Raw genomic sequence first — 14,816 nt, forward strand, 5'->3', positions numbered from 1 at the left:
CTGTAGCTACTATGACTGCGGTCATAAACTGCCTTCCCAAACACTTTCATTTACCTTTTCATTGTCTTCTCAATTTTAATTCCTGTCTGAATAAGTAGATTCTTGAACTAAAGAATTAAATGTAGCATGGTGCCCTATCTAAACATATTTAAGTTGCATCTTTTATCTGTAAGAGTATAAATGGGGCCATTGGTTTGATAAAGAATTCCAATGAAATGATGAAATAATTTAATGCTAACTCAGTACTTTTACTTAAGCCCTTCATTCAAGTAAAAACAAATTCAGCAGCAAGATTGTCTGGATCCAGTCCCATGAACTTGCATTTGATTTTTAACCACATTTTGAATTTAGCAATTCATGGGTCTTCCCTGTTTGTATTTGGAGTTGTATTTGGAGCTGCTTTTTGTGAAATTCATCAACCCAGTCAGCCATTCCTGACCAATAACAGTAGAAAAGACATGTTTTACTCACATAGGTATCGGGTGAAATAGACTAGTGGGAAACGGGTCCAATCACAATGTTCGCCTCCTCATCAGAAGCCCAAACAGATCAATGAATTATGTGAATTTCAAAATGAAATGCATGGTTTACAAGCCAATATCGGTGAGAGCAAAAATGATTCAGTGGGCTGCATCCAGGCAAGCAGCAAGGCACAAGTGACCTTGATACAAAGAAAAAATCAAGTTGCATATTGGATGATCTGGTTTGTTATTGCTAGTGAAATAGATGAATAGTGAGTTACGGGAAAATTACATTTCTACATCAAATTGCTGCCGTAGCAACGGTGTAGGTGCCTACGGTGGTGTGAGCATTTATGATTCTGCGCCGGTGATTGTGTGCGTATACCACCGAAACACTAGACGGCAGTGGTGTGCTTTGTTAAAAAGGAAGTAACAGCAGAAGAAGTGGTAGTGTTTACATTCTCTGAAGCTTGTGTTCTGGATGTTTCTCACCATGAATTTAGTGCCATTTGGTAATCTTTATAATTTGGGGATGAAGTGTCCTACAAATCAATATATTTCGTCTGTCTTTAATCTGCTCCACCAGAACCCACCAGAAATAAGGTGGCAACCCATTCCAGGTCCTGAACAATAGTTCAAGGTGGTATAAATTCAATGAACCTCATTTGTCAATTAATGTAGACAGCATACACAAATGCTAACAATATTTGACTAAAAACCATTAAACAGAAAATTACATTTGACCAACATGGGCTGTTTTGAATCAACTTTAGCAAAGTGTCTTCAAGTATATCAACAATGTAGATATTGATCAATGAGGTCCAATTTATTTTCTTATTGTCTGTTACAGTACTTTGTGCAGGTCAAAGACAGCTTCTGAGGAAGCGTCTCGCATCTGTGACTAGGACTGTCATCCTATCAGTTGACCACTCTGTCCATCAGTCCGCCCCTTCTGTCTTTCAGTCCTTGTTGTGGGTATTGAGCTATTGTAATACATAGACATAAAATAAATCCACAATCCCATAAATGCCCATCATGAGAACATGTTGGGACAGCCATAAAAATATGATCTGCAGAATGGATCAGAAATACTGTTAACACTAGTTTCCTGTTTGTTTTGCAGATGTATAATTAAAAATGTGCATGTATTTTTTTGTAATTGTAATTTTCAAACACATTTTCATGTAACTAACAGGAAAAAAGCGACCACCAATTCTGGTCGATTCTGCAGATCTAATAATTCTGCCCTTGTCAACTTAGTAAACAACCACAAAAAAGGCAGTTGAGGTCAATAAAGGGGTGTGGTTGTGGACGCACAACCAGTTAACCCTGATGTCTTTATCTGTCTCCAGGGTGATGGTAGAAGTTTACTTCTCATGTCAGGAAATCAGGAGGCTGTGGAGAGAAACACTCGGGTGATACACTCGACCCCCTTCAAGAGTCACACTCAAGTGAAAATGCACAGAAATTTCCATAAATCATGTAGATGGCAGAGTTAGATTCTGATTGCAATTAATATTGTGGTAGACACAATCATGCTCATGCACACACTGTACACACAAACAAAATTGCAGACATACTGCTGTGCTAAGAACAGTGGAATTTAGTTTTTCATCTTGCTATTCTAAGTTTAGAGTATAAATGGAATTATTACTATTATATAGTATTATTTTGAAAGCTCACCTTGCATTTCCAGTTCAGGAGCTGACCTGTAGATCAGTCTGGTGTGGTAAAGCTCAAAGCAGGGTACAGGACAGAGGCTGGGCTCTCCTGGACACGTCTTACAGTAATAAAACGTCTGCCTCCTCGCCGTCTCAATCTCCTGCTCACAATCCTTCTTGGTAACAGAGTTCTCCCCCTCTTTCTTCTCCCCATCTTTCTCATCATCTGAGTTCACCCCCTTCATCTCCTCCTCTTCCGTTTTCTTCTCTTGCTCCTCATTCTCCCCAACCTCCTCCTCCATCTTCCCCCTCTTCCTCTCCTCCTCCGTTTCCTCTGCTCTCTTCCTCTTATATTGCGAGCAGACCTTGCAGTCAGAGTTGCCCATCTCCCTCTTGCCCAGGAAATGGCGTCCGGTTAGGCGTGACGGTACGCCATCACATGGTTGGGTGTCTCCCTGAGGTTTTGGTGATGGCGATGGAGAAGTGCAAGCTTCAGTAGATGGCTGGTCAGGCTGCGAGGGGCTAGCTAGCTGAGCTGGGGCAATCATTGAAACAGCTGGTCATGAGTAACGAATCAACGAATGAATGAATGGAGGGAGAAATGTTGGGGAGGGTTGTGACAAAGATCTACAATGGATAGGTTGGGCCCTGCCTAGAAGAGCCTGGCTAGCTCCTTCAGTGTAACTAAAATGGCTGTCATAGTATTTCTGACAATGTTGTTGTGGGAATGAGCGTTGCTTGATGCATGGATTAGGGTAAGATAGATATGGATTTTTGAAACTCATACCAATAACTTTTTGCATTTATGTGGCCAATGTCAATACCTTTAATCTTGACCACTGTCATGATTTTTTGTTGTTTTATTAAATTACAATAATATGTTTTTTCCCACAGAAATGTATCCTTTTCACAGAGCAAAAGTATCCAAAATGGCATTTAGACCATTATATGACACTAATATTTGCCATTGAAACTCATACTAATAGAATTGTTGTAGGCAGGTTAACAGTTTCTTAAGACAGGGTGAGGCAGGTTTCATTGCTGGTTTTAAAAACTGACACCCTGAAGCTGTTGAGTAAAATACAAAACTGGTATTACTCTGGTTGTGGGTTGACCAGGGAGGAGTCTCCATCATATTAGCAGTGGATGACATTGACTTTAAAACAAGGTAAATATCGGCTTAATATATCAGTTTAACACCAGTGTGGACAGCGGGAATCAGAAAGTTGGCAACGTTAGGTGCATTCAGTGAAATGTTGCGTTTACTGTGGAAACACATCAACCCTCTGATTCTCATACACCAAACCAATTCTTATTTCCACGATAACACAGTCCAAGGTTTTATGGCAGCTATACAACCATGCTTTTCTTTCCAGAGTTCTGTGATTTGGACTATTTATCAACTAAATTTAGTACAAAAAAAAAAAAACATCAATATCTTAGCATATACTGATCACCTCATATATTTTAAACCTCAAAGACAGAAACATGTACTGTGTGAGCACAAGTAAAGTGAATGCAGTTGATTTGTCAACAGTTATAAATGCTATAAATGAACAATTATAAATGTCGCCAATGTGGAAGTCCCATGTTTGTCATTTATTGTTCTTAATGTGGGTGATGTGAAGAGCTTAGAGACTGTAGCTGTACAAATACAGTTTTTCCTGGATATATTTCACACGAAAAAGACCACTGTTCCAAGAGCTGCTTCTAATTTGACTCTTTTGTTTTTTTCAGCTTGCAAAAAGGGCAAGTTAGGCTAACAGTGGTTTGAAAGACATTTTTTGTTACAATATGCCTATTCACAGTGGCTGATGTAGTGCTATGTAAGATAGATGCCGGATAGAGGACTTCTAACATGGCTGAAGTGCTTGAGCTTGTTCAAATATTTTTTGCTGTTACCTGCTGATTCAACGGCCTGTATGGGCAGCTGGCACAGGCTTTCCTGGTCCACAGTGAAGGGGCGACACAGAATTGACTTGTTCTTCATTTGACGTCGACGGGACACCGGCGCACGCATGGCGTCAGTCTGGGTACTGGCCTGCACATACACACAAACATGATGTATTGTAGTACAATGAAGAAAAAGTACACTAAAATAGAATTCATAGGATCTTCTTCCAAAGTCTGGAGAAATATACACACATTGCTAATCAGATATTTAGTCACTCATCCTGGGATCCAGGCTCACTAAAGAATAATGATCAATTACTACTCATGTCATGTGGGGACCCACCATCAATAATCCTGTGAAAGATGTTGAGTCCAGACCCAGAGTTTGAATAACAAGGCTGTTACTGCATCATACTTCAATAAACACAAATCTCAGTTCACACACACACAAACACACACAGCACTTACATTGTCGAGGTTCTTGCCATGGGTGTTGGAGGTTGGAAGTGCACCTACAAAAAGAGGGACAAAAATATTACAGCATTGCGTTCAACCCCACTGACAAATACATATTATATTTATATATTGGTTGGTTTATCTATATATAGATAATACAGAGAAAATACAGGGATGGAAATTTATATACAGAGATGGAACTTCAGCCTACAGCTAGTAGTTTTCAGTCTGGGACAGGGTAAACGGCCCTCACCAAACAGCATTTTAATAGGATTTCATGGGTCAGTTACTGTGATGCAGGCAACTAGACCCACGCTGCAAAGGTCCTACGGTTCCTCCTAGAATATTTAATTATGGGGCGTCAGGGTGGCTCAGTGGTCTGAGGCGCATACCATGTAACCGCGATGTCCTGGGTTCAAGTCTGACCCAGGACCTTTGTCGCATGTCATCCCCCTATCTCCCAGTCTTTGCTGTCTCTCTCCACTTTCAACTACCCAATAAAGGCAAAAAAATGTGTGCGTTATTTTTTTAGGTTAGTCAGCTGGTGCCACCTTGACTAACACATTTGCTGCGAGAAATGCTGTATTATCCATATACAGTAACACAGAACTTCCAAAAAACCCATCCTAGGCTCAGAGTTTGACCTGACCAGTGAGAGCAGTGTCTGCAGTAACATGGGGCTGAGTGGCAGAGCCGCTGGCCAATGACACAACATCAGCGATGACAGGGTTCATCTTTGAGGAGTGGTGGGGCTGGGTCGGAGCTGGGGGGGGAGAGAAAATTACCATTTAACCACCCAATCCAGATTTTAAGTAGACTTCCACCTGCGGCAGCAAGACTGGCCCATGGCTGTTCATTTAAATGGATTAAAAACCTCTCACTCTCAAACTGACTGGCTGAGCTCTTGATGATAAAAACATTAATAAAAAGGGACAGACGTCAAGGACTCAGTAATTTATTATAAATCTCCACTGATTCATCCGCAGATGCGAAGATTGGAGGAGCAGTCGGTCCACTGCCAGGCTAGTTGCGGAAATACATATGATTGAAAATCAGTGATGATGTGACAATACGATGCTATGCATTTACCATATGGTTTTAGCGGTGCGGGTCCAGTACCGTTGCTGCTGATCTGTTGGCTGGTTTGAAAATGCAGGTAGCAGTACTGCAGCAGGCAGGGCAGGGTGCAGAAGTTACGGATCGAACCCAAACACTGCAGCTTCTCAGCCATGTAGCCCTGCTTCCTACAACTGTCACACCGAGCCATCTGCACAGGAGAGTAGAGGAGGGGAGAGAGAGGAGGGATAAACAAGTGAGACACGAAGGGAGGGAGGATAAACCAGCCACGTTGAACATAAATGTGTAGTGTGTGTGTGTGTGTGTGGCATGTTGAAATCCTCTGATTTATATTTATCTCTGCTTCAGCAGACACCACTATTGAACACCACATTATTTCCATACGTTTACTTGGGGAAGGCAGTTAGTCTTAGAATTTAGAACGCAGGCAGGTGCCGTGAGCTCGCGCTGGTCCTTCAGTTGGCGATTATCAGCAGAAACAACTGTATGTACCAGCCGTGCCAGCCGACTCATTTTGCATTTATAATTATTTTGCAGGTGAGTCAAGTGCCACCGAGCACTTAAATGCGTCCACTATAATGTGTGTGAGCTAGCGGAGCTATTGTTTCTGTTCTTGGTTGTCCGTGTATTTTTGGGGTAATCTACTTTGATAACTAACGTTAGTTCGCTACCGCGACTATAACGGTCATTTTAACCATTTGGCAATATTTACAGTTACCTGTTAGGTTGTGATAACTCACATACATGTGTTGTTTGTTTGGGAGTGTGTATGTTATATTGTAGATGTTTTACCTTGAAGGGGAGCCGGAATGTGGGTGTGTTTTGACTTGCGGTGGCTAGCGGTAACATCAGCTGTAGTGGTAGCGTTTACAGTCGCCATGGCAACGGCGCACCAAGGCAGATGCCAGTTGTAAATATAGTTTAATGAAAGTAGTTTTGTGAATGAAAGTGTAGAAACACATTACTTATGATTTGTAGAAAGGTTAGTACATTACAGAATGCTTGGAATAGATAGTAGTGTGATTAAGAATTATTAATCTAATGTAGCTTAATTATAATTTTCTATTGATGTTGATTATTTTGATCATTATTTTGTATTAGTAATCACAATGATTTGTACAGTATTTGTTTGTCAGTTGGCGATTATCAGCAGAAACAACTGTATGTACCAGCCGTGCCAGCCGACTCATTTTGCATTTATAATTATTTTGCAGAATAAACACCATTTACAAAATATGCCACTCTGAGTCCAGTTTTGAGGTTCATGAGTGCAACATATTTTTGGCGAGCCAGCCAGGAGTGCTCCAGTCCAGCAGCGGTAGCACTCCAGTGAGACGACCCAGAACCTTCTGACCACCATCATCTTCACCACCAACAGTAACATCACATACGGTATAACAAGAACAGAGTTATGGAGTCTTTACTGACTGAAGTCACTGCCATCCTATACCAGTTGGACCACTCCCTCATCATTAAAGTATGTGAGTACACAAAATGTGCTATGCCTGCTGAGGGGGGGTTCTCCAGCAAAACAAAGAGGGGGCTCATAAAGATCATTGAAAGCAAACTGGAGGAGATGGGAGAAAAGGAAGGTGATGAGGAACGTGTGTGTATGTACCTGAAAGGCCTACTCACATACATGGAAGAGATGAGAGAGGAGAGTAGAGGGCCATGCAACACTGAACCTAATCAAAGCCACCTTTTCAGCCCCAAGCACCAGGATGCCCCGTCAGCATATGAGCATCACCTGAATGATCGGTTTTCATCCCCCAGCCACCATCCAACCGAGGAGGTAAGAAACAGCACCCCTCATCATACACATGTGCCTGAAGTCATGCTCCGGAGGGAATTTAAGATCATGGGACAGATAGGGGAAGGAGGACAAAAAGACAAGCTGTCCTACACCAGTCTAGTCCACCAGATTGAAGCAGGCCTCCGGAAAGGACATTCAGAGGCAGAAGTGATAGAGGCAGTAATACGAGCAGTCAGCCCAGGTCTCCACCTCAGAGACATGCTTGAAATCAAGAGCAATTTAACTCTCTCCAACCTTAAAACCATCCTGAAGGGGCACTACAGGGAAGAGAGCACCTCCGACATCTACCACAAGCTAATTAACATCTCACAGGAGCCCAAGGAGTCTGCTCAGACCTTTCTGTTCCGTGCCATCGAGCTGAAAGAAAGGCTACTGTGGAAGTCAAATGATGGAGAGGCAGATGACTACTATGACCCAGAATTAGTGCAGAGAAAGTTTCTCCGGGCGATCGAGACAGGTCTTCTGAGTGACTCAATAAAATTCCAGGTGAGGCCCTTCCTGAGTGACGTCACAGTGAGAGATGAGACACTAATCGATAAGGTGAGTGAGGCTGCCAGTCTGGAGGGAGAGAGGCAGAAGAAGTTGAGAAAATCTACCAATGGTAGGGAAGCCCGTATGTGTGAGATACAGGCAGAGGTTCCCAGTACAGCTCCACCAGCAGTGAAAAGCCCCGCCCCAGTGACAGCAAAGGTGTCACAGCCTCAGCCAAAGGAAGCTCAAGCTCAGGACTCTGCCACCCATCTAATGTTGGAGCAGCTCAAGGCTGATGTCTATGAGATGAGGCAAGTGTTCCTGGCAGCCATGGGAGCCACCACCCAGCACTCACAGAGACCACCCACCTCTCACCAAAACACCTACCAGCCAACCACCTGCCAGCCGGCAGCGAGAGTGAGGCCAGAGACCAGGCAGAGACCCAGGGGTTGCACAGCATGTCAGCAGGCACATAGAGGAGATCACTGTGACCACTGTTTCCGCTGTGGGGAGTCTGGCCATGTCTCCCGCGGGTGTAGGAGGCTAAGGCAGATGGGAAACGTGAATGGGCTGCTGAGAGGGGACCATCAGTAGCTCCAGACCCCAGGTCCCACCATAACCCTGCAAGAGACAGAGAGATAGCGCCAAGAGACATTAACCCACGCGAGAGAAAACCACAGCTCACAAGCATTTACCCCTCCACATCTGCACCGAAACCCCTGCATGTCAACTATATCAAGCCGCACCGAAAGACCAAGTTAGTGAGCCTCATCGGGAAACAGTGTCTGGTGAACTGCAGGATAGATGGCGTTGCAGTGGAAGCTCTGTGGGACAGTGGAGCACAGGCCACTGTCATCAATGAGGCCTGGAGGGCTGAACATCTCCCGCACACCGTCCTCAGGCCCATTAAAGAACTCCTGGGACCAGAGACATTGTCCGGGTTAGCAGCTAACCAGACTGAAATTCCTTTCAGTGGCTGGGTTGAAGTGGAGTTTAAGCTGTGCAATAAGGAGAGAGAAACAGATGCCCTCGCTGTCCCCATCCTTGTGTCGGATGACCCCTGTGTGGCAGAGAGACCTATAATAGGGTACAATGTTATCGAGGAGGTGGTTAAAGCTCAGAGCCCTGATTCCAGAGTAGACCCTACAACTATCCAGACTGTCAGTGCTACCTTCTCCATCAGACCCAGGATAGCCAGGATGGTGGTGAAACTCATCCAGACCCCAGACCTACGTGAAAGTGTTGGACTGGTGACAACGGGCCGCAGAAGAGTCCACTTGTCTGCCAACGAGGTGACAACCATCTCTGTGCCAGCCCGTCTGGGAGCCATGTTCAGAGGTCAAGAAGTCCTCTTCACCCCCAGTGACCTGCACCCACTACCGGAAGGCCTGGAAGTGACTGAGGGCCTGGTAAAGACCGATATTGGGAGAAAAAGGGCTTCTATCAACATCCCCATTGCCAACACCACTAACCACCCCATTTTACTGGACCAGCGCACCATCCTTGGCCACCTTGATACAGTAAAAGCTGTGTATGCTGCCACACTCTCTCCCGACCAGCCTGAAGCCTCAGTCTCAACTTCCACCCACCATGCCACCTGTTCTGCAGTCAGCATGAACCCTGTGAGCACAGGAACACAGAGAGAGGGAGAAAACATCAGCCCTGGCGAAGCACACAGACCAAAGTGGCACCCTCCTGTTGGCCTGGAACACCTGTCTGAGCACCAAAGGGAAGCAGTGAGAGAGATCTTGCATGAGGAGTGTGAGGCATTTGCATATGATGAGAATGATATTGGCAGTATACCGACACTGAACATGCACATCACACTCAGTGATCCCACTCCTGTCCAGAAGACATACATCTCCATCCCTAAGCCGCTCCATGCAGAGGTGAAGGAGTATCTCCAGGACCTGCTGAACAAAGGTTGGATCACCCCCTCTAGGTCCCCATACTCCTCTCCTGTGGTGTGCGTGAGAAAGAAGGATGGAAGCCTTCGCTTGTGTTGTGACTACAGGGAGTTGAACAGTAAATCAGTGCCGGACCGTCATCCCATCCCTCGTATACAGGACATGCTGGACTCCCTGAGTGGCAGTTCATGGTTCTCCGTCCTCGATCAAGGAAAAGCCTACCACCAAGGGTTCCTGGATCCCGGAAGCCGCCCACTAACTGCCTTCATCACCCCGTGGGGCCTCTATCAGTGGACAAGGATTCCCTTTGGCCTTAGCTCCGCCCCTGCTGAGTTCCAGAGGAGCATGGAGGAATGCTTGTCAGGTCTCAGGGACACAATATGTCAGCCGTACCTTGATGATAACCTTGTACATAGCTCCACCTTTGAAGACCACCTGGAGCATGTGAGAATGGTGTTAAAGAGGTACAAGCAGCATGGCGTTAAGCTCACCCCCCGCAAGTGTGAGCTTTTCAAGAGAAATGTCAGGTTCCTGGGGAAAATGGTCAGTGGAGAGGGTTATACTATGGACCCTAAGGACTTAGCTCCCGTCCAGGCACTCAAGGAGAGGAAACCAGCCACTGTAGGAGAGCTGAGACAGATCCTGGGTTTTGTCTCATATTATAGATCATACATAAAGGACTTCTCAAAGGTCGCAAAGCCCCTGTATGCCCTCCTCTCCTCAGACACATCAGGCTCCGACCCACCCAATCCACCGCCAGCCACAGTAGTCAAGGGAAGGAGGAAGAGATCAGCCAAGAATTCCAGCCAAAAGCCCTCCCGCACCCCTATCAACTGGACACAGCTCCACCAGTCCATCTTGGATCAGCTGATAGACTGCCTGTCCTCTCCTCCTATTCTGGGTTACCCAGACATGACACAGCCCTTGGTCCTACATTGTGATGCTTCACAGGATGGACTTGGAGCTGTCCTGTATCAGAGACAAGGCGGGAAGATGGCTGTCATCGCCTATGGCTCCAGGACTCTCACACCTCCTGAGAAAAACTACCACATGCACTCAGGCAAGTTGGAGTTCCTGGCCATGAAGTGGGCCATCTGTGAGAGATTCAGAGACTACCTGTATCATGCCCCATCCTTTGTTGTGTACACCGACAACAACCCCCTCACCTATGTCCTCACTACTGCAAAGCTGAACGCTACTGGTCATCGCTGGGTAGCAGAGCTGGCCGACTTTAACTTCACCATCAAATACCGGCCTGGCAAGTCCAACGCAGATGCAGATGGTTTATCACGCATGCCCCTGGATATCAACAGCTTCATGAGTCAGTGCACAGAGGAGATTCGCCCAAACACCATCAGCGCCACCATGACTGGAGTCACTGTGGGGAGAGAGAAACCTACCTGGGAGAGTGTGTGTGTCCAAGCACTGAGTCTAGTCCACGATGCCCCCTCCAATGCCTTAGGTTCTCCTCTCACCCCTGAGGAGCTCAGGGAGGCCCAGGAGAAAGATCCAGTTGTTGGCAGAGCTCTCTTGTACCTCAGCCGTAACCAGAGGCCCTCGAGACATGAGCTGAACGCTGAAGACTCTGATGTTTGCGTCCTATTAAGGCAGTGGCCGAAGCTATATCTCAATAGTGAAGGAGTACTACACAGAAGAGCAGTGGAGAAGGACCAACTTGTCCTGCCCAGAGTTTTCCATCCCCTCGTCTTCCATGAGCTGCATCAGAAAATGGGACATTTAGGAGTGGAGAGAACACTGAGCCTCATCAGAGACAGATTCTTCTGGCCGAGGATGCACGTCGATGTCGAACATTTCGTCACCAAGAAATGTGAGTGCCTCAAGAAGAAAAAGCCACAGAGACAAATGAGAGCCCCACTCGAATCTATTAAGACCACCTACCCATTTGAGATGGTCTCCATCGACTTCCTCCACCTGGAGACCTGTAAACAGGGATTCGAGTACATCCTGGTTGTAATGGACCACTTCACCCGATTTGCACAGGCCTACCCCACTAAAAACAAGGAGGCTAAAACTGTTGCAGATAGACTATTCAACGACTTCATCCTCCGATTTGGCTTTCCATGTAAAATCCACCATGACATGGGAAAGGAGTTTAATAACCGACTCCTTGGGAGGTTGAAAGAACTGAGTGGTATACGAGGGTCCCATACCAGCCCATATCATCCGGAGGGGAATGGTCAAGCAGAGAGGTTCAACAGGACCCTGCTGAGCATGTTGAGGACCCTGACAGAGGAAGAGAAGGCAGACTGGAAGACCTCTGTGCCTAAAGTTGTTCATGCCTATAACTCCACCCGCTCAGAGGCGACTGGCTATTCCCCCTACTTCCTCCTGTTCGGCAGATCACCCAGGCTCCCCATCGACCTCTTGTTCAACCTGGGTGTCAGCGACAAACATAAAGGGCATGAGGACTATGTGGCAAACTGGCAAAGAAGAATGAGAGAGGCCTATTCCATTGCCAGTCACACAGCAACCAGGGAGGCTGCTCGAGGAAAGGTGCACTATGACAAGAAAACATATGGTCATGAGTTGCAACCTGGAGACAGAGTCCTGGTCAGAAACTTGTCTGAGCGTGGAGGACCTGGAAAACTCAGATCCTACTGGGAGGACAAGGTGCACATTGTCATCCAGAGAAAGACTCCTGATAGCCCTGTCTACGAGGTCACAGCTGAAAATGGAAAAAGCAGCAAGAGAGTGCTGCATCGTAACCTTCTCTTACCCTGTGACTACTTACCTGTGGAGGAACCAGTTGAGTCTGCAGTCCCTGATGTGTGTCTTAAAAAGAAAACAAAGAGACAATCAAACAGAGAGAGACAAACACATCCCCCCCTCACAAAAAGGCAGGCGGAACAAAGTGAAAGTGACTCAGAATGTGACTATGAACTCAGATACCCCTTGCGGAGTCGTAAAACAGTCACCCAGAGAGAAGAGGAGTTTTTGTTGGATCCAGAGGCAGAGCCCTTTGAACCTCACCCCTCTCAGCCCCTCTTCACTGCTCCAGAGCCCCTTTCATCTGAGCCCCCTACTCCTGGACCCCTGCCCCACTCGCCTGCTCCTGCACCCCTTCCCCACTTACCTGCTCCTGAAATCCCACACCTGCACCACTCATCTGCTCCTGCACCCCTTCCCCACTTACCTGCTCCTGAAATCCCACACCTGCACCACTCATCTGCTCCTGCACCCCTTCCCCATTTACCTGCTCCTGAAACCCCACACCCAATCCCCACAGTCTGTCATGTCCCTGAACGTAACACACCCACACTACACTACACCGGTGCGGACAGTGTGGGGTTGGAGGGACACACAAGGGAGGCACAGGTCCGACAACACCTGTCCTCCACGGAAGTTGAAGACAGTGCTGTGTCACCCTCACCCCATCTGTACCCACGAAGGAACAGACACCAGCCTCAGAAACTGACCTACACCACTCTGGGTGTACCTACTTATAGGGACATTAATATGGCGGACATTAATGTTATGCCCCACCTGTTCAGCCCCAAAGCTCCCTTAACGCCTTGGAGGCCTTGGTAGTTATAGACACTGTAGTTTTAAGTGCCTATGTGTATGTGTGTTTTGTTTTTTTTGTTTTTTGTTTTTTTTCTAATGAACCCTGAAGATGTTGACCTTGTTTTATCTGCCTTCCATGTTGCCTTAACTCCACCAGTAGTTCAACTGAGTCTGTCGTATGTATTGTGTGTGTAAACAGAATTGTATATTGTTGGCCGTAAATATTGAGACCTGTTTACTTTTGCATGGTTACAGTGAGTTACAAATTTACCAGTCCTTTAAAGGAGGGGACCTCACACTTAAAGCTGCAGTACGAGTGTGTTTAAAGTAACTGTGTAACCCAAAGTTAAAGTTGTAGTAAGTAAGTACAGACATATTGTTGAAAATCTTAAAGGTGTCAAATGTCAGGAGACATTTTGAAATGTGGGGGAGAGTGTGGCATGTTGAAATCCTCTGATTTATATTTATCTCTGCTTCAGCAGACACCACTATTGAACACCACATTATTTCCATACGTTTACTTGGGGAAGGCAGTTAGTCTTAGAATTTAGAACGCAGGCAGGTGCCGTGAGCTCGCGCTGGTCCTTCAGTTGGCGATTATCAGCAGAAACAACTGTATGTACCAGCCGTGCCAGCCGACTCATTTTGCATTTATAATTATTTTGCAGGTGAGTCAAGTGCCACCGAGCACTTAAATGCGTCCACTATAATGTGTGTGAGCTAGCGGAGCTATTGTTTCTGTTCTTGGTTGTCCGTGTATTTTTGGGGTAATCTACTTTGATAACTAACGTTAGTTCGCTACCGCGACTATAACGGTCATTTTAACCATTTGGCAATATTTACAGTTACCTGTTAGGTTGTGATAACTCACATACATGTGTTGTTTGTTTGGGAGTGTGTATGTTATATTGTAGATGTTTTACCTTGAAGGGGAGCCGGAATGTGGGTGTGTTTTGACTTGCGGTGGCTAGCGGTAACATCAGCTGTAGTGGTAGCGTTTACAGTCGCCATGGCAACGGCGCACCAAGGCAGATGCCAGTTGTAAATATAGTTTAATGAAAGTAGTTTTGTGAATGAAAGTGTAGAAACACATTACTTATGATTTGTAGAAAGGTTAGTACATTACAGAATGCTTGGAATAGATAGTAGTGTGATTAAGAATTATTAATCTAATGTAGCTTAATTATAATTTTCTATTGATGTTGATTATTTTGATCATTATTTTGTATTAGTAATCACAATGATTTGTACAGTATTTGTTTGTCAGTTGGCGATTATCAGCAGAAACAACTGTATGTACCAGCCGTGCCAGCCGACTCATTTTGCATTTATAATTATTTTGCAGAATAAACACCATTTACAAAATATGCCACTCTGAGTCCAGTTTTGAGGTTCATGAGTGCAACATGTGCGCATGTAAGTTTTATGTATGTGTATGTGATGCTTGTGTGGTGTCCAACAGCAAGAACAGTGCATCGCAGTGGAACAGCCAGTCAGACTTGTACATATATGCAGTGGTAGGATCGGGGGGAGGGGGGTGGTAGTTACTGAC

General features: G+C 45.6%; 1 protein-coding gene across 1 annotated transcript in view; it reads right to left on the reverse strand.

Moving 5' to 3' along the window:
- Nucleotides 1-14,816, reverse strand: part of LOC139646877 (zinc finger MYM-type protein 4-like) — a 50,118-nt gene that overhangs the window by 21,186 nt on the left and 14,116 nt on the right. The window contains exons 15-18 of the mRNA XM_071522655.1: nucleotides 5,561-5,738; nucleotides 5,121-5,234; nucleotides 4,484-4,527; nucleotides 4,025-4,163 (exon numbers count right to left, since the gene is read on the reverse strand). Coding sequence (XP_071378756.1) covers nucleotides 4,025-4,163; nucleotides 4,484-4,527; nucleotides 5,121-5,234; nucleotides 5,561-5,738 — 475 coding nt within the window. The remainder of the gene's footprint in view (nucleotides 1-4,024; nucleotides 4,164-4,483; nucleotides 4,528-5,120; nucleotides 5,235-5,560; nucleotides 5,739-14,816) is intronic.

Source organism: Centroberyx affinis, unplaced genomic scaffold (genome assembly GCF_046629955.1).
Source record: "Centroberyx affinis isolate AG114_WGS23_722 - 3 ecotype Tasmania unplaced genomic scaffold, CSIRO-AGI_Caff_v1 ptg001012l_1, whole genome shotgun sequence".
NCBI classification, from domain to species: Eukaryota; Metazoa; Chordata; class Actinopteri; order Beryciformes; family Berycidae; genus Centroberyx; species Centroberyx affinis.